This window comes from Hyperolius riggenbachi, chromosome 5 (assembly GCF_040937935.1).
Source record: "Hyperolius riggenbachi isolate aHypRig1 chromosome 5, aHypRig1.pri, whole genome shotgun sequence".
NCBI lineage: Eukaryota > Metazoa > Chordata > Amphibia > Anura > Hyperoliidae > Hyperolius > Hyperolius riggenbachi.
The window spans coordinates 155,527,819-155,554,078 of NC_090650.1; the positions used below are offsets into that span (position 1 = coordinate 155,527,819).

Genomic DNA, 26,260 nt, shown 5'->3' on the forward strand with positions numbered 1-26,260 from the left:
CTCTGCACTCCCCAGTGCCATCTGCCGACAGGAATTTCCCTCTACGGGTGCCTAGCACCTTTTGCTGGGTGCCTGCAATTATACGCTTGTCGAGGATTTCCGCCGTATCAGCGCACGCGTTGTGCGCTGCTCACGGAGAAAGTTCCACAATCGTTACACAAATTGAATCGAATCCCGATCGGACATGTTGGAGTGAATCAAATCGAATGAATCGAATCGGACAAAAAATTGTATGGTGTAGATGGGGCTTTATACTAGAGCAAGCTCAAATTTACTAAATGGCTTGGTTAGATCACCAGGGAGTTTCCCAGAACTGAACTGGAACTTTAACCTTTTTTCTGGAAACTAAACGAGTCTCTCCTACAAAGCTACACCTTTCAAAAGGTTGCTAAGGGACAACATATAGTCTTCCAGGAAAACATATAGAGTCTGCAGACTCTTTCTGGACATAATGCTGGGAATACATGGTTTGTTTCTGCCATGCGTTTCTGCTCTCGATCGATTCTGCAGTCGATTCTCTTATTTTGCACTTGCTTTTCTTATCTTTTTCCATTCACTTCTATCAGAAAACGAGCAGCCAAAGAATCGAAAGGAAGATCGGACATGTCGGAAATTATCTATTGAACCATCTAATCAGCTAAAAAACAAACCATGTATAACCAGCATTAGCCTTTTATAAAAGTTCCTTTTATCTCAAAGGGGACATGGAGGAAAAGGCAAGCATGCTCTAAATTTCAGCAACTCAACAATTTTAGTTGAAGACGTTAATTAATGCCTTTAAAGAACAAGCGACACCCATGCTAACCTAGAAATAAAAAACACATATACTACCTCTACTTACATAACAGATGTATTGTGCTATCCACGTAATGATTCCTGTGAATTTTACAAAGGAAAAGCAGAAAATCCTTTTCTAAGCAGTGGCCATCTTGCCAAGCTAATGCTGACATCATATCCTCTCTGACTCTTGTTTCCCCCTCCCTTCTCTTGCTCATTGTGTATTCATTAGCTGCCCTCCTCCCAGAGTCTTTTTTTTATTTACACATCCAATCACTGAGTCACCTCAGCCTTGCTTGTAAACACAGGTGATCAGCTAGGCAGGGAAATAAATGGAAGAGGAGGAATATATTATAGATAAAAATAACTCCCAGCATTCAAAAGAACTCCCAGCATTCAAAAGAACTCCCAGCATTCAACTTTTTGGCACTGTTTGGAACTAGGGCCAGTGCTCCTATAGTATGTAATAACTCCAAACCATAACAGCAGAAAAAAGTTTTGAATGCAGGATTAGCATCTTTACAACTTAATACACTCAGACCAGTTGCTGTTGAAATTTGATTTTTATGGTGACAATACCGCTTTAAAAGACAATCCAAACAAGACATACACTGACTTAAAGCTTTTCAGTTAGAAAAATACGTACGCTGGACAAGGTAGCTCTTGTTTTAGATGGAAATAAACCTCTTATGAATCTAGTACGAAAATCAAATTCCAAAAACTCTTTATCTACTATATATGCTTTAAAAGATAAGGAGGGTCATACACACTATGACCCAAATAGTGTTTCAAGAATTTTCATAGACTATTATAAACAATTATATATCCTCACTAATCCCCCACAAGCTCATCAAAACTTATGCCTGGTACACATGATGAGATTTTCTGGCAGATTTACTGCCAGATTGATTATTTACAACATGTCCAATCGTTTTTCCAACCGATTTTGCATAGAATGGAAATTTGCCTGACAAGCTTGGCTAATAAACATGCAAGTATCTTTTGTCTCTTGTTTGGTGAAAAATCTATTAAGAATGGAAAAGGGTCTTGCCAAATTAAATCAAGTGCAAGTTTTACATATTTCTTTCTGTATTTTTAGTTTGTTGTAAATGCTGTAAATGTTAACACCAAGCATGGTGTTCTGTCAGAGACTTTCACTTTGTGCTGTTTTTAAACTAGGAGTTGATGCTAATCAGTTACCAGAAGCAATCCAATTACTAAGCAGTTTAGTGCACTAACTGACTCCACACTAATTGAATTTCGTTCTCTGAAGATCAATTGATCTGATTTGGATCTCTCCCTGAAGGCTGTTTAGGAGAGGTCATGTTAAACATCCACCAGTGACATAAAGCCCATTACTAAAAAAAAAAATTATATATATATATATATATACATATACACACACACACACACACACACATCATTTATATACTGTATGTTATTTGCAGCTAATATTTTTAAGTGATTTGACTAGACTGATGGATGAATGTTAAATATTTTTATGCTGATACCGTCTAGTGATTCAAATAGACAGCCAGTGCCCTGTTCTTATCTTAAGTTACTACTCAATTATGTAAACTGGTCATTATTAATTACTGTTTAAGATGCTTTCAGATCAATTATGTAATTCAGTTTTGTTCAAAAAACTAATCACTGAAAAAATGAGGAGTGGTACTATTAACAACGTATTTATAGGAAATATATGGAAAATGGGTACATAATACATTTCTTGTTTAAACTGATAATAGGAAATACATGACTAAGTTCATGCTTCCCTTTCTATCCTAGCATTTGAAATATTCAGATCTCCTCCTCAAAAAGTTTGTATGCAAGCATGGGCAAACAAAAAAATGTAGATGAATGTCTAAGAAAAAATACCATACCAAAATCTGAGCTAGTATTATTAAGGGCCTTTTTCCACTACCCTGCGATTTGCGATTTGATTCTGATCGCAAATCGCAAGGTACATTAAACTAATGGAAACTGCAGCAGCAATTTCCATTAGTGCGATTCGATTGCGATGCGATTTTGGTCAAAACGCAATTGTCGTCCTGCCGCGTTTTGGATGCGATTGAACTTTACTATAGTGAGTATAGTAGCTCAATCGCAATCGCAATCGCATGGTGGAAATTGAAACGCAATCGCGATCGCATTTCATAGTGGAAAAGAGCCCTAACTGATTTATGTAGTGTCTGCCCTTGTGGCTATTCTTTTCTCTGGACTGTGGTGCAGTGAGCATTAAAAGGTTGAACTTGATAGATGCTTGTCATTTTTCTACCTAGATAACTATGCCATCATGTATAAGTTTGTATGATGAACCTCTAATTCTAATAACTAGAACCCACACAACATTATTTCCTTCTTAATGCCTAACCCTAAATGCCCCTAAGGTTAAGGTTTTCCTGATGCCCAACCCTAACCGCTTCTAATGTCAGTTGCCTCCTGATCCCTAACTAGAGTTGCTCAAATCCGAATTCGGGAGATACCCGGATAGTTCTATCCAGATATCTCCCAGTAAACCTGTGCGGGCTGGGCGGGGTCAATCTTACCTGTATGATGTCTTCTTCGGTCTGTACCTGGCGCCTCCCACGATGCGGTCCAAGCAGCGGTCACGTAACTACAAACACTTCCTCCTTCCAGGTTGAAGGAGGAAGTGTTTGTAGTCACGTGACCGGCGCATGGAACGCATCATGGGAGGCGCCAGGGACGGACCGAAGAAGACGTCATACAGGTAAGATTGACCCCCGCCCAGCCCGCACAGGTTTACTGGGAGATATCCGGATAGAACTATCCGGGTATCTCCCGAATTCGGATTTGAGCAACTCTGTTCCTAACCTAATCCTTCCCTAAACATACAGTCCTTCCTTAAAGTGGACCTGAACTCAGAACTTATCTCTGCTCTAAAAGATACACAACAGCATAATAACCTTTAAACAAAGACTGTTTCTTTGTTACAGCTGATCCAAATCCTTAAATAAATCTGCATAGTTTCTACTTCCTGATTCATGGAAGCAGACATATTGTTTACAGTCAAATGGGCTTATCTGCTTATCTGCCATAGGCAGTCATGTTACACAGGGGGGAGATCAAATTACAACTAGTGATTAGACACAAATGAGGGGGAATTACACAGGCTAAACTCTTTAAATACATACAGGATGCATTTATGTTATGTTTTCCTTGTGTCTTGTGCAAGAGTCCAGGTCCACTTTAATCCTAACCCGAACCACCTACCCCTATTGTTAAATATCACCTCCTCCAATCTGATCCACTAACCCTAACCCTTAACCTTAACTGATACTCTGCTGTCATTTTCATCTCTTAATTGTTTTGATAGGAGCACTGGATCTTAGCTATTTTACAGCTGAGTATGAGGTACATTCAATAATGTATCTACCTCAGTGAGAAAGAAAAGGGTTATAAAAACATTTTGCTTTGTTTTCCTTTTCAATTTAATCCCCTTAGAGCTCCATAAACTTTGTCTACTTTTCCTGAAGTGATTTTAAACCCTTTAAAAAATCTTTAACTATTAAACCAGGACATTACATCTGCCTTAAGAACAGCAAAAGATTGGCAGTGCTCCTAAACAGGCTGCAATTGAAATGAAACCAACAGAGGTGTGCAGAGCCCCCCAGGGCCTTAAATACACACCTTGAATACAAATCAGATGCAAATTATGTACTAATCCCTAATATAAATATTTGAATGCAAACTGATACACATGGATGCAACTAGCCATAAGTAAACTTGTATTTTTTTTTACAACAGGAGATATTGGCAGCACTTCCAGATATAGACTGCACCTGAATTGACCAGCCGCATAGATGTGCAGATCTCAAAACATCACCAGATTACGCAACTTGCATTCAAAATAGATGCAGCAAAGGAGGGCGTTAGCTTCAAACCTTAAAACTAACCTAACAGCTAAAACATAATTCTTACCTGGGGCTGCTAACCATAAATGGTCCACACATTTTTTCCCCAAAGAACAGCAAAATATTTTCAGCGCTCCTAAACAGGCTGCAAATAAAATGAAACCAACAGAGGTGTGCAGAGCCCCCCAGGGGCTTAAATACACACCTTGAATATAAATCAGATGCAAATTATGCACTAATCCCTAATATAAATATTTGAATGCAAACTGATACACATGGTTGTAGCTAGCCATAAGTAGACTTGCATTTTTGTACAACATCTGCCTTGACATCTGAAAAACGCTGCCCATGGAGGGACTTCTTCAAAGTTCAGAATAGGACATTTTCTGAGGGAGCCAGGTAGTGTGGATAGCTCAGCTGCTGGAACCCACATTCTCAGATTTCAGTCTGTGATTGACATGACATGTTGACTGGCACATTGTCATGAAGAAGCAGAGAGTTTTCCTTTCTGTTTCTCCTTGATTGACTCCTGCAAAGCAATTATTATGTTGGCGTAACTCTTCCTGGTTATGTTTATGTGGCATAAACACCTAAATATTTTAGTATTCCAGAAGACAGTTGCAATTATTTTACCTGTAGCTTTGTCTGTCTTAAACATTGTCTCCATTTTGGACTTCCGTCGCGTAATTATGAAAAAAATTCACTTGGTCTTCATGGAGTCTTGTGACATTCTTATATAGCATCAGCATTCTTGTAACCCATTGTGCACTAACCTTTAAAATACCCAATTATTCATGATATCTTTTCCAAGCTGTATTTGGCAAGATACCAATTTCTTCACCTATTTGGGAAACCTTGGTTTGTCTGTCTGACAAAATCAACTTTCTTGCACATTTCTGTGGAAGTGGCGTTACACCGTGTCAACTATGAAAAGTATTCTTCAATGGAATCTCTACCCCACTTAAACTGCTATCACCAACATTTTACTTTGTAGACTGATGAGGCAGACTCCCTATAAACTGCAGCCATCATGTGTTCGTGGACCTCCTTTGGCTTGTCCAAAATCTGGCATTTTCTTACTTGAATCACGCAAGGATTTGTCTGACATCCTGTCTCTGAAATTGTTAGGGCTCATTCACACCATGGGCTTGATTCACTATCACAGCAGTTATCACGCAATCTGCCGCGTGCAAAGGTTTACGCACGAACTGCGTTACGTCGCGCGATAAGTGAAGGTTTGCGCGCGATCACAGGCACTTTTCACGTGAAAAGCGCCCGTGATTGCGCACAAACCTTCACTTATCACGTGAAGTGACGCCGTTCGCGCGCAAATCTTTGCGTGCGGCAGATCGCGTGATAACTGCTGTGATAGCAGTTGTCACGCTTTAGTGAATCAAGCCCTAAGTGAGTTGCAGAGAATTTTGCCACACTGCACATAGTGTGTGTTTTACATGGCAACATGAGAGTCCATAGACTTTCATTGTATCATTCACACTACAACGGTAAGTTGCTGTGCCGTGCATTTCAACTTGTCAGGAGTGATTAAAACTCCTAGAAATGTGTCGAAATGCATGGAAATTCATAGAAATGCACATCAACTCACAAACCAAATCATGAGTTTTTATTCATGCATTTTAATTCCAACTCACTAACTACTGTGATTGAGCTGTTATACTTGCATTGAGCCACAGCGCTGCATGAATAACATTGAGCCATGATAGAACATGGCCAGACTGCATACATGTAAAAGAGTGGCTGGAATAGATGGTGCACTGGCAGGGCCGTTTCTACCCCCGTGCGGGGCGTGCCGCCGCCCGGGGCGCTGTTAGGAGGGGGGCGCTATAATGGAGGGGGGAGCCGGAGCCGCGGGGAGGGCAGCCCGACCTCTCCCTCCCTCTACCGGGCGCCCTCCGTGCTCCCCCGTCAGATGCAGAGCGAGCAGCCGGGAAGCGCTGTTTGCAACTCACCTGCCTGGCTCCAAGCGCTGCTCTCTCGCCGCTGGTCTGTCTCTTCTCTCTGCATACTGCGGATACACGCGGCTTCCTGTTTAGCCGGAAGCCGCGTGTATCAGCATGTATGCAGAGAGAAGAGACAGACCAGCGGCGAGAGAGCAGCGCTTGTAGCCAGGCAGGTGAGTTGCAAACAGCGCTTCCCGGCTGCTCGCTCTGCATCTGAGGGGGGAGCACGGAGGGCGCCCGGGAGAGGGAGGGAGAGGGAGGGCTGCCCTCCCTGCGGCTCCGGCTCCCCCCTCCACTATAGGGGACAGCTAGCTATCTAACCTATCCTGGGGGCACCTACCTAATCTAACCTATGCTGGGGGCAGCTAACTAATCTAACCTACGCTGGGGGGCACCTACCTAATCTAACCTACACTGGGGGGCACCTACCTAATCTAACCTACACTGGGGGGCACCTACCTAATCTAACCTATCCTAGGGGCACCTACCTAATCTAACCTATACTGGGGGGCAGCTACCTATCTAACCTATACTGGGGGGCACCTACCTAATCTAACCTACGCTGGGGGGCACCTACCTAATCTAACCTACGCTGGGGGGCACCTACCTAATCTAACATACACTGGGGGGCACCTACCTAATTTAACATACACTGGGGGGCACCTACCTAATCTAACCTATACTGGGGGGCACCTACCTAATCTAACCTACACTGGGGGGCACCTACCTAATCTAACCTACACTGGGGGGCAGCTACCTATCTAACCTTCACTGGGGGGCAGCTACCTATCTAACCTACACTGGGGGGCAGCTACCTATCTAACCTACACTGGGGGGCAGCTACCTATCTAACCTACACTGGGGGGCAACTACCTATCTAATCTATACTGGGGGGGGGGGGGCACCTACCTAATCTAACCTACGCTGGGGGGGCACCTACCTAATCTAACCTACGCTGGGGGGCAGCTACCTATCTAATCTACACTGGGAGGCAGCTACCTAATCTAACCTACACTGGGGGGCAGCTACCTATCTAACCTATACTGGGGGCACTTATTTAACCTGTATTGGGGGCACCTACCTAGCTAGCCTATACAGGTGGCCACTATACTGGCTACCTATATTGTAGGCACCTACCTAAATAACCTGTACTGGGGCACCTACCTATCTAACTTATACCGGGGGCGCCTGCCTATCTAACCTATACTGGGGGCAACTATACTGGCTACCTATACTGGAGGCACCTACCTGGCTAACCTATAGCGGGGGCAACTATACTGGCTCACCTATGCCTGGCTACCTATACTGGGGTACCTATTCTTGGCTACCTATACTGGGGGGACCTATACTAAGTGCAACTAGACCTGGCTAACCTATATTGCGGGCACCCATACCTTGCTCGCGGGGGGGGGGCGCAATTTTTACACCCTCGCCCTGGGTGCATTTTAGCCTAGAAACTGCACTGTGCACTGGTTAAGGGTTCTGCCTCTGACATGGGGAACCAGGGTTCAAATCCTGGCAAGGGTCAGTACCTATTCAGTAAGAAGTCCTTGGACATGGCTTCCTAACACTGCAGGGTGCCCCCTTAGTGGCTGCAGCTCTTGAGCGCTTTGAGTCCAGCAGGAGAAAAGCGCTATACAAATACTTGAATTATCAGATTATGAAAAAAGGGTGCAGAGTAAATTTGGGCATGGGGTGAAGCCACTAGTAGAATATTGGTGATACTGACAATATTCTACCAATTCTGGGGATACACGGTACGTTTCTGTACCGTGTATCGACCAGCTGATCCGGCGAGCTGATAATATTCAGCTGGCCCGATCAAGCCGCTCGACCCGGTAATCGATCCGAGCGGTAATCGATCAACGGGGACGTGGCTGGGGTCGATCCGGCAGCTAATCGGCCGCCGGATCGACCCGTGTATTCCCAGCATAAGGCTTCTATCTCCTCCTTACATTAATCCTTCTGCTAGCTGCTTATAAATTTAACCCTAATGTAAACCATATGCCTAACATTACCGGTCCCTTTTAAATTCAAGCTCCATCTATGTCCAGTGACCAGATTAGACCCCAGGCACCACAGCAGCCCCAATTAACATTGCTGTCTAGGGCAGCATCCAAATTACCAGGTGGTGCATGGCGCCCAAATGACCTGCCTCTCGCCAGACTTGTTATAACAAACTTTTTTCTTTCTTCCATACTCAGGTAGATAAATTATTAAACACCTCTTTTACTTCTTGTCTCATGACTGTAACTGGATGTTTGAATTACAAATGACATTCTTCAGCCTTTAGCTTTGAACTTTATTTCCTGTCATCAGTGATGTCACAGTCAGCAAGTTATATTATCAGCCACTGAACAACTGCCCTTTGGACTGTAGCAAACAAAGCCTAACATCGCTGCTCAAGTCTAAAGCTGCGTACTCACCACCTGACGGGTCCTGTGACATGATCATCAGCGATGCCTCTTCCTTTCGGTGGGTGAGCACGATGTCACACGACACTACACGCCAGGAGCGAGCGAGATTTCAAGTGATCACGGTACTTTGTGCAGGAGTAGTCAGGGATCTTAGCGATCCGACTGCTCGACGCTCAAAAAAATCATTGGTCATCGTCAGGAAAATCGTCAGGAAAATTGTGACGTGGGTACTAAGCTTAACAATAGGGGCCATACCTATATAAAAAAGTGCTGTGGGCAGGATTAGCATCCATTTTAGAGTCTGGTGTTAATGGAGTTAGGAGTAAGGATGATCAGAATTCTCAGATTGCAAATCTAATAAAATTCTGAATTCAATCTAGTAATTCTGAATGTTGAGCTGAGATCAACAAACATTTTGCAAAATCCCACCATTTATATTAAAACTAGCTGATTGCCCGGCATTGCCCGGGTATGTATTTGGCTGGTGTTGGCTCATCCCACTTTCTCTAACCGTAACACACAATTACTCAATGACCTAGTTTGTGAGCTTTGCAGTCTTTGGAACCAATAATTTGCATTGAAATGAAACAAATCTGATTGGCTGTGGCTCCACCTCCTTTTCTGAATTGGAACCTCAATCATCCAATGACCAACTGTAGCAGGTTTGAGGCTTGTGACATTATCAGTGCAAGTATGGCAGCACTTAAATATTCCCCTTGGAAATCAATAGGTGAATTTTGATTGGCTTTTGTATGCTCCACCCACTTTTCTGAATATTAATCCCAGTCACCCAGTGACCAACTGTGCACAATTTGAGAACCCTACCATAAACAATGTAAGAATGGCTGTAGTTTACATTTTCCAAGTGAAATTTGTATTTGTCTCTGCCCACTGATGACCCGACATTGCCTGGCTATGTATTTGGCTAGTGTTGGCTGAGCTCACTTTTTCTAACCCAAACACAAAATTACTCAATTACTCAATGAGCAAGTTTGTGAGCTTTGTGGTCCTTAGCATCAGGCTGTTTGTGACTTCACCCCCTTTTTTGAATTTGAACCCAAGTCACTCAATGACCAACTGTACTAGGTTTGAGGCTTGTGCTATTAACAGTACAAAAATGGCAGCAATTAAATATTCCCCTTTAAAAATCAATAGGTGAATTTTGATTGGCTTTTGTAGGCTCCACCCACTTTTCAGAATATTAATCCCAGTCACCCAGTGACCAACTGTGCAACGTTTGAGAACCCTACCATTAACAGTGTAAGAATGGCTGCAGTTTACATGTGCCCAGTAAAATTTCTATTTGTCTCCACCCACTTTTTGGTTGTGGTAAAACGTATCCTATATGTTATTCCAAGTAATGTACTATGTGTGTGCCAAATTTCATTCAAATCCATTCAGCCATTGTTGTGTAATTGAGTAATAGAGATGGCCCAAACCTCCGATTTTCGGTTCGTGAACCGCAATAGGCTTCAATAGTGAGGCGAACTTTAAAAAATAGAAACACTTATGCTGGCCACAAAAGTGATGGAAAAGATGTTTCAAAGGGTCTAACGTCTGAGTTTTTGCATGTATGAGTGGGATAGACGCCAAAAGTCCCGGGGAAAAATCTGGATTTGACGCAAAGCAGCGTTTTAAGGGCAGAAATCACATTGAATGCTAAATTGCAGGCCCAAAGTGCTTTAAAACATCTTGCACGTGTATACATTAATCAGGGAGTGTAATTAGAGTACTGCTTCACACTGACACACCAAACGCACTGTGTAATGCACCGCAAACAGCTGTTTGCGTAGTGATGACCGTGCTGGACTGGTGCGAACCATGGCGAGAGTGCAGGCCGTGGTGGTTTTCAAGCCCATATGGTCGCCGGGCTGTGGTAGCTCAATGATAGAACAACAGTGACTGTCCAGCTGATCAAATTTGTTCTGTCCACAATGAAGCAACGACCTTATTATCTTCTTGTATGTAGGTAGGCATAGGTAGGTGCCCCAGTTTGGGTAGGTAGGCATAGGTAGGTGTCCCAGTATAGTTAGAAAGGTATAGGTAGGTGCCCCAGTAGTTAGCTAGGCATAGGTAGGAGTCCCAGTATAGGTAGGTAGGCATAGGTAGGTGTCCCAGTATAGGTAGATAGGCATAGGTAGTTGCCCCAATAGTTAGCTAGGTATAGGTAGGAGTCCCAGTATAGGTAGGTAGGCATAGGTAGGTGTCCCAGTATAGTTAGATAGGTATAGGTAGGTGCCCCAGTAGTTAGCTAGGCATAGGTAGGAGACCCAGTATAAGTAGGTAGGCATAGGTAGGTGCCCTAGTATAGGTAGGTAGGTAGGCATAAGTAAGTGTCCCCGTATAGGTAAGTAGGTGCCCCAGTAGTTAGGTAGGCATAGGTAGGTGTCCCAGTATAGATAGTTAGGCAGGGCCTGGCTGGCACAGTAATAGCAATTACCAAGGTCCAGCTGCAACATAGGGCTGTATAATGCAGTGTCAGTGGGCAACACAAAAAAAAAACACATCAGGAGAACATTGGCTCTCAAAAGAGCTGTTGACTGGTGCTATTTTAGGAATAACAATCAGCCAGGAGAAAGCTAACAAGCCAACAGGAGACTAACTAATCTTTCCCTATGAGAGTCTGCCAGCAGCTGTCCCTTCACTAATTAAATCAGGCACACGAGTGAGTGTAATGGCCAGCGCTGCCTGCCTTTTATAAGGGGGGAGTGGCTCCAGGAGAGAGTGTAGCCTAATTGGCTACAATGTGTCTGCTGACTGTGATGTAGAGCAGTGTTTCTCAACATTTTATTGGTATGTACCCCTTTTAAAACCCTGTACTCACCAAGTACCCCCTAGCATAGTAAACATTATCACAAGTACCCCTTGACAAATATATATTTAATCTTAGTACATGATAATTGGTACTAAACAATTTCCAATCATTTACTATTGTTTTTAATTAGCTAAAATACTAATTTGATGGTGTTAAAATAAGATTTATCATTTTCTAAAACTCTAAATTTGTTATTCTTGGTTAAGTATATCAAGCCCAAGTACCCCCTGGAACCATCAGAAGTACCCCCTGGGGTACGCGTACCACACGTTGAGAACCTAGGATGTAGAGGGTCAAAGTTGACCCTAATGGCGCACTATGGGGGCGAACCGAACTTCTGGAAAAGTTTGCCTTACATGGCGAACGCGAACCACCGGAAGTTCACCTGGAACCGTTCGCCGGCAAACCGTTCGGGCCATCTCTATTGAGTAACAAACATCCAAACTTTCGTATTGATAATAGTGAGATTAATAGCACTTGTGGGTAATTGCAAAGCCCCATACATGTTATCATCACTAAATTTGCTAGGTATGTTATGGAAAATAGTGTAAACAAGTCAGAAAATGTTTTTCAAGAAGACCCTGTAGTTTTTGAGAAAATCAATTTTAAAATGATCAAAGACAAAGTGGAAAAAGGGTTTTTTCAATTAGCTGTTATGGGATGGCTTACGGACAGGTCAGACCTACATTTCTGACTTATAGCCTCTCTCTATTTCGCTTTGTAAATAGAAGAGCAGGCCATTGAAGCACATGTACCTACTCCAAGGTCCTCTCCTCCTCTTCAATTAAAGAGGAACTCCAGTGAAAATAATGTAATGAAAAAAGTGCTTCATTTTAACAATAATTTATAAATGATTTAGCCAGTGTTTGCCCATTGTAAAATCTTTCCTCTCCCTGTCTTACATTCTGACATTTATCACATGGTGACATCTTTACTGATGGCAGGTGATGTCCGTGGAAAGAGATGATGCATTTTTAGGCGTTAGAAACAGCTGTTATTTGCCACAATGCAACAAGGCTCCCACAGTGTGATGTTAGCACCCTGGTGCTGACATTACAATGTGGGAGGAGTTTCACCTCAATATCAGCCATACAGAGCCCCCTGGTGATGTGTTTGAGAAAAGGAAAAGATTTCTCATGGCAAAAGGCGTATCAGCTACTGATTGGGATGAAGTTCAATCCTTGGTTACAGTTCCTCTTTAACACCACCAGTTAACATGCATCTGCATCCCTCTGTAGACTTCCAATGTCATGTGACATGCATCAGGAGCTGAAAGGATGCTGATGCATGCTAATTGGCGGCAGTGAGGAGGAGGAGAGAACCTGGTCCTGGAGGAGGTAAATGTGCTCCAATAGCTTTGCTATAGGATAATAAAGAGAGGGTATCTGGATTGTGAAAGAGTGGTAAACCATGCTTATTGTGGAGGGAGGGCAGATGTTGGCTGAATTGCTTACTGGGGGGGGGGGGGAGGGGGGACAGATACTGGCTGTCATGTTAACTAAGGGGGAGAGTGAATAATTGCTGCACTTGGGGACCTGGAGGGTTAATTCCAACTTAAGAGGATTAAATATTTAAGTTGATTTATCTGCCATGCCACATCCCCTAGACCATTTTGAGTCCCTCATGTTATAAGCAATAGCGGGGCAACATCTGTGGCATAAACAACAGGAATGGAGGCAGATGAAGAAGCAGCTGCAACATTGCAAGAGGATGTTGTAAGAGGCAGATGATATTTTATCACACACACACACACACACACACACACACACACACACACACACACACGCACGCACACACCTGGGTGATGTCCATCCGTAGAATACTTAAAGGATACCCAAACTGACATGTGACATGATGAGATAGACATGTGTATGTACAGTGCCTAGCACACAAATAACTATGCTGTGTTCCTTTTTTTCTTTCTCTGCCTGAAAGAGTTAAATATCAGGTATGTAAGTGGCTGACTCAGTCCTGACTCAGACAGGAAGTGACTACAGTGTGACCCTCACTGATAAGAAATTGCAACAATAAAACACTTTCCTAGCAGAAAATGGTTTCTGAGAGCAATAAAGACATAAAAAGGGGAAAAGCTTATCAGTGAGGGTCACACTGTAGTCACATCCTGTACATACACGTCTATCTCATCATGTCAAATGTCAGTTTGGGTATCCTTTTTTCTGGGTACACATCAGTACATGGCAAGGAAATGAACAGCGCTACTTAAAAACAGACAAGTGCCTACCTGCAAAAGAGTGCAAGCCCCACTTGTGGGATAAAATACACACCTAGCATACACATGACCTGTCTACCACTGGAGGATGTTGGTTTGCATAACAGCTTGCATGCAACCTATTAAGTACTCGTCCCTCCCACTGCAAAGAAGTCAATCCTCCATGGGAGGGGACCTAACACGAACTAAATCCTAACCTATGTATATGCATAGCCTGGGTGCGGCTAATCAAGTAAAATTGAAAATTGCGCAAAAGGTGGATCAGAAGCTCTGCATATTCACCAAAAGCAAAGCTGTTAAGTGGGAGCAGGTGACCAAAAATGAATTAAATTAGTACATGGCAAGGAAATGAACAGCGCTACTTAAAAACAGACAAGTGCCTACCTGCAAAAGAGTGCAAGCCCCACTTGTGGGATAAAATACACACCTAGCATACACATGACCTGTCTACCACTGGAGGATGTTGGTTTCCGCTTTGCTTTTGGTGTATATGCAGAGCTTCTGTTTGGGTTGAAGGTGATTTTGCAGTTTCTGGGGGGGTTCAGCGCACCTCTGATTCGAGGCCATTCGGAGGCGGCCTGGTGATGCGCTGATCCACCTTTTGCACAATTTTCAATTTTCAATTTTACTTGATTAGCCGCACCCAGGCTATGCATATACATAGGTTAGGATTTAGTTAGTGTTAGGTCCCCTCCCATGGAGGATTGACTTCTTCGCAGTGGGAGGGACGAGTACTTAATAGGTTGCATGCAAGCTGTTACGGAAACCAACATCCTCCTGTGGTGCTAGCGAGGGGGTGCCCTGTGGCATACTGTACATATGAAATCGCGTTAATTACTATTCCTCCTCTAGGTCCACGTGGATAGTGGGAAATGATGTAATTCGGCTTTCAGCTATTGCTGGATGACGAATTACAGTGTTTTAAAAGTAACTTCAGCTCCGTCTTGTGATGGCGCCGAAGTTACTCACTGCGCCGCTATAGCCATAATTCCTATTACGGTCTATGGTGGCGCCGGCTGCACCCAACTTTCCTGCGCTGTTATTACAGTGCTCGGCCCTGTGGGCCAAAGGGTGCTAGGGGTTTTGGCCAGGAGGGAGGGCAGTGGATGCCTTTGGGAGAGATTCCCATGTGTATGTTAAAGGGCCAATGGGGGGGGCTCCCAGTGGCACATTTAAAGATACTTTCTGTGATGTGAACTGGATGTCAGGGTCATTAACTACTAGCATTATATAAGCATTAGTAAAGTTGTGGAAAGAAACAAAAGAAATGTCATGCAGATAGTATTGTGGCCAGAATTGAAATCTGAGAGTTTATCACTGCAAAATAAGAATGCCAACCATTTCTAATCAAGCTCAAAGCCTAGTTTACACTACTTTACTTTTTCTGTTAAATATTTCTTGAACTAATGAATGAGAAACTTTTCAGACATAGGTGATTATTCAGAACAACTTGTTTTTTTTAATTCCCTTTGTATTTATATTAAACATTTTAATAAAACTACAATAATTATCTTTTAAATACTGTGTATATATAATACCTGAACTGTATAAATTAGTCTGACCTTGATATATTTTGGTACAGAATAATGCAACCTATAACCTCAGATGTGCATGAATGGTACTTTCATGACATTTTTCTAATTAGAATTATCTGAACATTATAGTTACTGACCTTTCATAATAGAATGAACAGTTTTGACCTTTGATGTAATTTGATATAAATGATTAATTTTTCTTTGCTGCTCTTTGTTACTCAGAAATGTCTATGAGGTTAAATAATTGCTCCAAAACAATGCTTTTTAAGCTACATACAAACAAACAAAATGTTTTAATGGCACTATAAAATATTCATTATTTGTAAGTGGAAAGACTGAATAAGCAAAAAGAAAACCTAATGGAGAATTGTGAAATTGTTTCTGGAAATTGTAAATGTGTATGTAAATTACTCTGTGTTTGATGCTTTTACGTGGGGTAATTATTAGCAATGCTATTTGGATCTGAGTAACATCACAAATATTGACCATCTTGGTTGGAAAATTTGAACCAAATAATTGCAATGTTAACAAGAATTTCAGGACAAATTATTAAAAGTGTTTGCAATGATTCAAAGGAATGCAGAAGTCCCACCTGCCAGGCTGCCATCTTGGTGCATTGGCCATTTATCATGCTTCTAACCATATTTTTGTACCTTTAGAAGTAAACAGAGCATCTGCTCGGGTTTTCATGGATGAGTCACTAACTGGCTGTCATTTTAGTTCTTTACTTGAAACTTTGCAACTAGGCCTAAATTTAAAGTGTGTGTGTGTGTGTGTGTGTGTTAGAAAAAAATAGTAACAAAATTATGTTCCTTAGTCACTGACTAAGGAACATAATTACTAATTAACTAACTACTACTACTACTACTACTACTACTACTACTACTACTACTACTACTACTGCTGCTGCTGCTGCTGCTGCTGCTGCTGCTGCTGCTGCTGCTGCTGCTGCTGCTGCTGCTACTACTACTACTACTACTACTACTACTACTACTACTACTACTACTAACTAACTAACTACTAGTAGATTTCCCATTTATCCAAAGCCTAAACCTAGGTTCACAGTTAAAGGACATCCAAGACATCCAAGGTGAAAATAAACTGATGAGAAAAACAATTGCATCTGTCCTCCTTCTCCTAAAAATGACACCTTTTTTTAAATAGCCCACAGTTTTATTTTATATTTAAATCTAGTTTTTAAGTTTTTACTGTTTCATTGTCTCTGCTCATTGACAACTTCATTGAAGTATGCCAGAGCTCAAATCTATGAATCATTGACCCTTTTATCACTGTCCTGCACTCAGAAGCCATTTACTGACAGGAGAGTGTTTTATGGCTGTAATTCCTCATCAGTGAGGGTCTTGATTTTTACTCTTTTTATGTCTGTGTCAATAAAGTTTTGATATTTTTGCATTGAAAAGCTCTAGCCCGCATTTTTTCACTGATAAGGTCCTTTCTACATATGTGAAGGGTCTTGACCTGGACAGAAACTATCACTTGGATACCTGATCTTTCAAGCATAGAAAAAAAAAAGGAACACAGCATAGTTATTTGTGTGCTTGGCACTGTACATACACATGGGCCCATATGCAATTCCAGTTTTCTCCTATGTTTTCTCCTAGGAGATAATTTTTCATCTTCTATTTTAAATAATTTCCCAGCACTTTTCAACTGAAAAAGTACTGAGAAGTAAGTGCAAAAGTATTTTCAAAATTATTCTGAGTATTTTCTTGCTCGCTGGTGGCTTAAAAGGCATTTTATTGACAAATTTAAAAATATCACCTAGGAGAAAACTCAGGTGAAAAAGTGAATTGCATATGGCCCATCATGTGTAACACATGCCTATCTCATCATGTCACATGTCACATCGGTTGTCCTCTAAAAATCATATGAATCTGGATGAAAATCAAAATAATATGGACATAGAAATTCAAGCAGCCAGATATGGTGAATGATGCAATTCACCAAATATGGTACAGGGATTCCCTGGCATATAGGAACTAGTGTTAGTTTATTGTTTGATTTGCGAAGGAGCAGATTTTCATTGGGGGAAGGGAGAGGCTCTTTGTGAAGACTTTACAATTATTAGGACATTTTTAAGACCTGGAAAATATATCTTCACAGTGTTTCTTTTTTTATCTGTTACCCATCCTGAGTATGTAATTGACCGTTTGAAGACAAGCACCCCTGATTACAGGTTGTTTTTTTTTGTTGTTTTTTTATTAGTTTGTCTTTCCCAAGTGCCTTTTGTATTCCACTTAGTGCAACTTTCTTGCTGTTTCTAAGAGGATATTTTGCTTTATGACAAACTCATACACTCAGATAATACAACAGGTTTCAAATGCAAGTAGCTTTACATTCATTCCATCATTTTATATGTCAAGATAACTTTTTTTTTAGTTATTTGATAAAAATGAAAGTAAAAGTGTTATGCTAGGAACACACGATGCAATTTCCCATCCGCTCGTGTGGAATCAGGCAACTATTTTCAACATTTCCGATCTGCTTCTCATCAAGAAAGGAATCGATTTTGTAAGGTCATCATCGGAAAATCAATCGCTTTATCGTTCAGGAGCAGTTTGGACATGTACACAACCATTGCAATGTATTTTAGAACTGCACTACCAACACATTTTAACAATAAAAAGGACAGACTAGAGATTACCATTTGTTTATCTTATCATAATAATAAATAAACAGTTCCACTTACCTTTCAATATCAGTGAGTCTGGAAGAGTCTCGAAATCCTTTGGCAAAAGGGTTGCTGTCAATTTTCAACTTGGTTATCTACAACGACAAGCCCACACAAGAGCTTCAGGTTTAGCCCATTTGCACCACTCCTAACCACCCAACAATCAGTTAACGCCCATAATGTGGCTGATCCAACTCCACTTGTCTTTTATCTATTTTGTGTCAACATGTAATAATTTGACTTTTGGCTCTTCATATCCTAGTGATAGTGCTGTAAAGTTAAGGTGAGCAAATATAATTAAGTTTCTGAACTTGCTCTAAGATCAAATCTAACTATTAACTTGTGGTGATAACAAAAAACACAGAGCGGAGGCAAACATTTGCTCATCATCACACTGAGTAATTAAAACTGAAATCTACCCAAATGGGCAACAAAAGTTAATCAAACATGAAAATACCAAACTCAGTCAGGAGCATGGTCATGCAACATTAAAAAGGAATCTCAGGATTAACGGCATGAAAAGTGGTGGTGCGAAATAATGAGTAGACCACAACAACTGTTGGTGCATTTTCTGACAAACATTCAGTAATAAGAGTTTATGTTAACCTGTGTTCAACTCTATATACAGGTACAGCATGTATAATAAAAATGCTCACTCTTCAATTCCTCTTCATATTAGTGAATGTTTTAAGTAAATACAAGTTCAATTTTTTTCACCATGTATCAGGTGTGTTTAAAGGTATTTTTATGCTATGATCCAAAAAGCCACAGTAAAACTAAGCTTATTGTGTATCTGAAATGAAGAACACCTCAGGTTTTATACTTACCTGGGACTTTATCCAGCACCCTGTAGTCGGTCTGGTTACTCATATTCTGTCTGGTCTACTCCATTCTCCCGCAATGCAGCCCGATAAATTCCCTGGCTGACCCAGTTATAGGCCGCTGAACATGTGCAATCCCGGCCGTGTGAAACCCCCGATTACACTCCTGTGGCCGGTAGTGTTCTTGGTAGGTGCAGTTCACAAAGACTTTAACTGCACTCATACAGAATGCTCCGCTATGGGAGCACGATCTGAAGGTGCACACAACCAGGATCCTGCATGGGCAGTGGGCCTCACAGTGGTGCAACAGAGAGGACTGGGCAGAATCCAGGGGCCAGACGGACTACAGGGGGCTTGAAGAAGCCTTAGGTAAGTATAAACCCTGAGATGTTTTTCATCTGTTTTCCTTTAAAGCAGTTGTATTATCATATGTAGATGTATTTATTTATGTATTCAGTTATTTTGGTAAGTGTTAATATTTTGTATTTGGTTTCATTACAAACATCCAAAATATTACTAGTAATTTTTGGAGCCCCACCTACAACTCCACTTAGGTTTTGAAAGCAAAAGAGATTGGGCCCTAATTTTTTCTCCTATTTTTTTCCTAGGTGATATTTTCACATTATAAATAAGATGGGCCCAATCCAGTTCACTTTTTCTTCTCAGTTTTCTCCTAGGAGATAATTTTTCATCTTAAAATGACTTTTCAGCACTCTGCAATTGAAAAAGTTCCTAGAAGTAAGTGAAAACATACTGTCAAAATGGTATTTTCTTGCTTCCTGATAGCTTAAAATGCATTTTATTGATAAGGTGTGAAAATATTTCTAAGGAGAAAACTTAATAGAAAAAGTGAATTGGCTAGGGCCCATTGCTGCTTTACTGTTTCAGTGAAATCGCCTCAAACATTACAGCGTGTAACTAAATAAGGCCTACGTAATTGGGTAGTTTGCCAGTCAAACCAAAATATGGAGCTCAAAACAAATATAATATATTCATTTATGATTTTTAACTCTTCCACCAACTCTTTTGAACATTAAAATTTCTACATTTAGTCAGTTGCTGTGATTGTGTGTATGGAGAGACTGTTAATTTCATGCTTTTCGGCAGTAGAGGTTAATATCAGCTTCCGATTAACAAAAAGAAAAATACTTTTAACAAAATCTAATAAGAATTAAAATATAAATACTAAGCATTTCCTTTGCACTAAAAATGTATTGGTCACAGAGATGCTGTTTTGTTATGATGTGCTAGTTTAGTGTGTTTCTCTTTACAGCTCTATTGACCATCAAATTATATCCTAAATGAAGAGTTCATTGGCCAGATGCAGTAAACTGTGTAAAGTTGCCGCGTTCAGGGAGTGCATGGTAATTTTACTGTTACTGCTGTTGGTGGAGTACTGCCCACTAACTAACCCATTAGCATCACTAGCGTTACCGCAGTAACACGTATGTTGCTGTGGTAATGCATTTTACCAGCAGTGCTAACTTCGTGCAGTTTGCTGCATCTGGCCCCTAGTCACTGAGAAAATGTTGATAGAGAGCATGTCAACTGATGCTGTTTACTTTTTAAAAAAAATCTTCAATACAGGATGTGTGTTGCAAAGTGATAATTTTTTATTTTCTTTGGATGTAGCTTTATTTATTTTTTTACAATTTTAAAGATTAGCATTTTAGATGAACTTATTCATGTTGTGTTGGGAAGTTTTCCTCTGTATGACTTTGAAAGGAATTTTGTGTAAAATAACTTCTAGTTTCCCTTGATTTAGTTTATGTCTGTTGATTATTACATATCAGTGGGATTTCTCGGCACATCTCTGAATAATTTACTGCAGGATATATATATATATATATATATATATATATATATATATATATATATATATATATATATATATATATATATATATATATATATATATGTATATATATATATATATATATATATATATATATATTTTTTTCTCCTTGTAATATGAATAATGTAAAATTTGTGATAAAATATGGATACAAAACTAATAACATAAAATTTATGTTGTACTGGACATAGTGGTAAAAATAAACCTGAATTGAAAAACTATAAAATAATTACTTTTAGTAATGGCAAAAAAAAGGATATTAGCAACATAACAGAGTATTTTCTTTTCTGTTTAAAGACAGAATTCTAAATAGCAGCTATGACAGTATGATTTACTCAGTTTCAAAATTAATGCCCTTTTAACTCTTCAGCATTCAAATGATATCAGCATCGTTTTCTCAACCAAGTGAAAGTGTTTCATTTTTTTTACTTTTCAGGACAGGGGGGTGAATTGACTTGCTATCCATATGTCTTATTTACATACAGTGGTTTGCAAAAGTATTGAAGTTTTCCACATTGTACTGCCACAAACATGTTTTCCACATAATACTGCCACAAACATGAATCAATTTTATTGGAATTCCACGTGAAAGACCAATACAAAGTGGTGTACACATGAGAATTGGAACGAAAATCATACATGATTCCAAACATTAAAAAAAAACTGCAAAGTGGGGTGTGCGTAATTGTTCAGCCCCCTGAGTCAATACTTTGTAGAACCACCTTTTGCTGCAATTACAGCTGCCAGGCTTTTAGGGTATGTCTCTACCAGCTTTGCACATCTAGAGACTGAAATCCTTGCCCATTCTTCTTTGCAAAACAGCTCCAGCTCAGTCAGATTAGATGGACAGCGTTTGTGAACAGCAGTTTTCAGATCTTGCCACAGATTCTCTTGGATTTAGATCTGGACTTTGACTGGGCCATTCTAACACATGGATATGTTTTGTTTTAAACCATTCCATTGTTGCCCTGGCTTTATGTTTAGGGTCGTTGTCCTGCTGGAAGGTGAACCTCCGCCCCAGTCTCAAGTCTTTTGCAAATTCCAAGAGGTTTTCTTCCAAGATTGCCCTGTATTTGGCTCCATCCATCTTTCCTTCAACTCTGACCAGCTTCCCTGTCCCTGCTGAACAGAAGCACCCCCAGAGCATGATGCTGCCACCACCATATTTGAAAGTGGGGATGGTGTGTTCAGAGTGATGTGCAGTGTTAGTTTTCCACCACACATAGCGTTTTGCATTTTGGCCAAAAAGTTCCATTTTGGTCTCATCTGACCAGAGAGCCTTCTTCCACATGTTTGCTGCGTCCTCCACATGGCTTGTGGCAAACTGCAAACGGGACTTCTTATTCTTTTCTGTTAACAATGGCTTTCTTCTTGCCACTCTTTTATAAAGGCCAACTTTGTGCAGTGCACGACTAATAGTTGTCCTATGGACAGATTCCCCCACCTGAGCTGTAGATCTCTGCAGCTCGTCCAGAGTCACCATGGGCCTCTTGACTGCATTTCTGATCAGCGCTCTCCTTGTTCGGCCTGTGAGTTTAGGTGGACAGCCTTGTCTTGGTAGGTTTACAGTTGTGCCATACTCCTTCCATTTCGGAATGATCGCTTGAACAGTGCTCGATGGGATGCTCAAGGCTTTGGAAATCTTTTTGTAGCCTAAGCCTTCTTTAAATTTCTCAATAACTTTATCCCTGACCTGTCTGGTGTGTTCTTTGGACTTCATAGTGTTGTTGCTCCCAATATTTTCTAAGACAACCTCTGAGGCCGTCACAGAGCAGCTGTATTTGCACTGACATTAGATTACACACAGGTGCACTCCATTTAGTCATTAGCACTCATCAGGCAATGTCTATGGGCAACTGACTGCACTCAGACCGAAGGGGGCTGAATAATTACGTACACCCCACTTTGAAGTTATTTATTTGTAAAAAATGTTTGGAATCATTTACGATTTTCGTTCAACTTCTCACATGTACACCACTTTGTATTGGTCTTTCACGTGGAATTCCAATAAAATTGATTCATGTTTGTGGCAGTAATATGACAAAATGTGGAAAACTTCAAACCACTGTAGATAACAGTACTAGTTTTTTTACACTTGCATTTCAGGAAAATAGAATGCGACCTCAGACAACTTATTAGAAAAGTGTACTATGTATTAGTATAATATGTATAGTTATCTCATCATGTTACAAGTCAGTTCAGGCACACTTTAAAACAGGTGTGGTGATAAAATGTAGCTAAACCGTTTTTTTCATTGTAATAGCTCCAATGTTTAGCCCACATATTATTTTCACTTTATGGGGCTTGTTATACAAAATATTCTATTTGCCCTCCATTTTTTCTTCTTATATTATAGAGGTCCCTGTTATAGTGCCCCCAGTTATAGTGCCCTCTTATATACTAGACCATAGTTATAGTGCTTTCTATACAGTGTTCCCCACATAGTGTCACCATTTTTAGTGGATCCATTTATAGTGCCTCAATACATAGTGCCACCCCAATATAATGGTCCCATTATAATGCCCTCATTATAGTATCTCAAGTTTATCATGCACCCCATAATAATGTTGCACATGGCCCCCTTATAGTGACTGCTGTTAAGTTCCCATTATAGTTTCCAATGGCTCCATTTAGTTCATCCATTATAAAGCCTACTACTATAGCCTTCCATTATAATTTCTCCTATATATAACCCTGGAATTAGTGGTCCTTTATAGAACACTAAAGTGATTCCTCTATCCATCACAGAGAATGGTAAGCAGGAACATGGGTAAGTTTTATATTCACCTTAGTTACTAACTGATTGTGGTGCTTTCCTGAATTCTCTACACCACCTTCTACCTCATCCATAAATTCTAGCTGGTCTAATGACATCTTCAGGCCATGACCCGGTGCTGATGGCAGAGAAGGCTGGTGTGGAGGATGTCTAGCTGGTCTGATGACATCTTCAGGCCATGGCCTGATGAAGATGGCAGAGGAGGCTGGTGTGGAGGACCCTATATGGTAACACCACAATAAGGTTGCTAATGTACAGTGCTGGAATGAGAAGGGGTGTCTATACAGCAACCCAGTCTGTTTCTATCTTGCTAATTTCTGCAAATGGGAGGAAGGATCGGCTTCCTCTGTTAATTATCTTCTGAAGATAATAAGTAATGCAATACATATGTTTAAGTTGGGATTGTAAACAGTGTTCAGATATTAATTTTACATGTTTTATCAAGTGTATTATAGAATAACCACCATTATGTGCATTTGGGAAAATTTAAAACCTGGGCCATGAAGGGCTAGGCCTGCAAACCGCAATAAATATAAATATCTATCAAATGGGATATTTAAGCAAGTTATTTGACCTGCACTTCAACTCTGTCACTATAGCTTGGCTGCTCAGATTGAAACCTGACCTTTAAATCCTAAATTATGAGATAGTTTGTTGAAAGTGTAATGTGTTTATCCTTTATTCAATAATGGAAAAGCAAATTGAATCAAACCCTTAGCAACTGGAGTGAAAAGGCGGAAAATTTACTTATTCACATGTTTTATGATTGAGGTTTTTTCAAAGGAATCACTTTGCTTTCCTAACAATACTCATAAATTACACTTCTAAATGTCTACAAAGACTCTGATGTGACTTAAGTTAAACTGCAAGAAAAAAATGTTTTATTTGGTGGATTAATATTTGCTACTGATTAGCTCCATAATTTTTGTTACAGTGTACTTTTGAATCAAAAACTATTTTTTTAGGCCTAGAGATATTGGTATAGAAGGGATCACTCACCAGTTGATTTTGATAGGCTGTAACAGCAGTAAAAACTGTTTCTTGAAAGATGAAAGTCCTGAATTCTTCTGATTTGAGATTCAGCAGAGATGCAGTATGGTCCTTCTTCTTGATAATATGAACTCTTGGTTGGTACTTGTGCATGGAATTCAGGATGATCTAAATAAAACACAAGCAGTTTGATTGTAACAATTTTACTGAAAATGCTCTGCTCAGTATTTTATTTGTGAACACTAAGTCTCAAAGACTCTGCCTCATATTGTGTACAATTAAGCATAACTTTTATCAACATAACCTTCAAGTGCCCTAATGACTATACATATAGAACAAGGGTCTATATGCAATTCCCTTTTTCTCCTGAGTTATCTCATAGAAGATACTTTTCAACTTCTCTTTAAAATAACTTTTCTGCATTTTATAATTGAATTTTTGAATTGAATTTGAAGGGCATGTTATGACAAGGTGTGACAATATCACCCAGGAAAATTGAGAAAAAGTGAATTGCATATGGGCCAAAGTGTAAAGGACAACTGAAGTGAGAGGGATATGGAGGCTGCCATTTTTATTTGCTTTTAAGCCACACCAGTTGCCTGGCTACTTTGCCGATCCTTTGCCTCTAATACTTTTAGCCATAGACCCTGAACACGCATGCAGCAGATCAGGTGTTTCTGACATTATTGTCAGATCTGACAAGATTAACTGCATGCTTGTTTCTGGTGTTACTCTGACACTACAGCTGCCAGGCAACTGGCATAGTTTAAAGAACAAGCGAAACCTATGATAACCTAGAAATAAAAAACACATATATAAGTATATAAATACTACTTCTACTTACATAACAGATGTATTGTGTTATCCACGTATTGATTCCTGTGAATTTTATAAAGGAAAAGCAGAAAATCCTATTCAAGGCAGTGGCCATCTTACCAAGCTAATGCTGACATCATATCCTCCCTGACTCTTGTTTCCCCCCCTCCCTTCTCTTGCTCATTGTGTATGCATTAGCTGCCCTCCTCCCAGAGTCTTCAAACACTCCCACTGAGGTGTATACCAGGAACTGCACTGTCTAATCTTCCAATCACTGAGTCACCTCAGCCCTGCTTGTAAACACAAGTAATCAGAGGGTGTCAAGCAGCTTGATAGGGAAATAAATGGAAGAGGAGGAATATATTATAGATAAAAAGAACTCCCAGCATTCAACCCTTTAGCACTGTTTGGCACTTGGGCCAGTGCTCCTAAAGTATGTGATAACTACAAATCATAACAGCAGAAAAAGTTTTGCAAGTTTTGAATGCAGGATTAGCATCTTTATTACTTAATACACTCAGACCAGTTGCTGTTGAAATTTGATTTTTTTATGGTGACAATACTGCTTTAAAAAGAAATAAATATGGCAGGCTCCATATCACTATCATTTCAGTTGTCCTTTAAAGGACGTTTTTCCCTGAAAAATTATTTATACTAAGATGCTGGCCAACCTGCCTGCTTACCGTACACCTTTTTTGGCAGT

General features: G+C 40.4%; 1 protein-coding gene across 1 annotated transcript in view; it reads right to left on the reverse strand.

The window, feature by feature from the left end:
• Positions 1-26,260, reverse strand: part of TBX20 (T-box transcription factor 20) — a 118,114-nt gene that overhangs the window by 46,011 nt on the left and 45,843 nt on the right. The window contains exons 5-6 of the mRNA XM_068236389.1: positions 24,751-24,909; positions 18,318-18,394 (exon numbers count right to left, since the gene is read on the reverse strand). Of these exons, the coding sequence (XP_068092490.1) occupies positions 18,318-18,394; positions 24,751-24,909 (236 nt within the window). The remainder of the gene's footprint in view (positions 1-18,317; positions 18,395-24,750; positions 24,910-26,260) is intronic.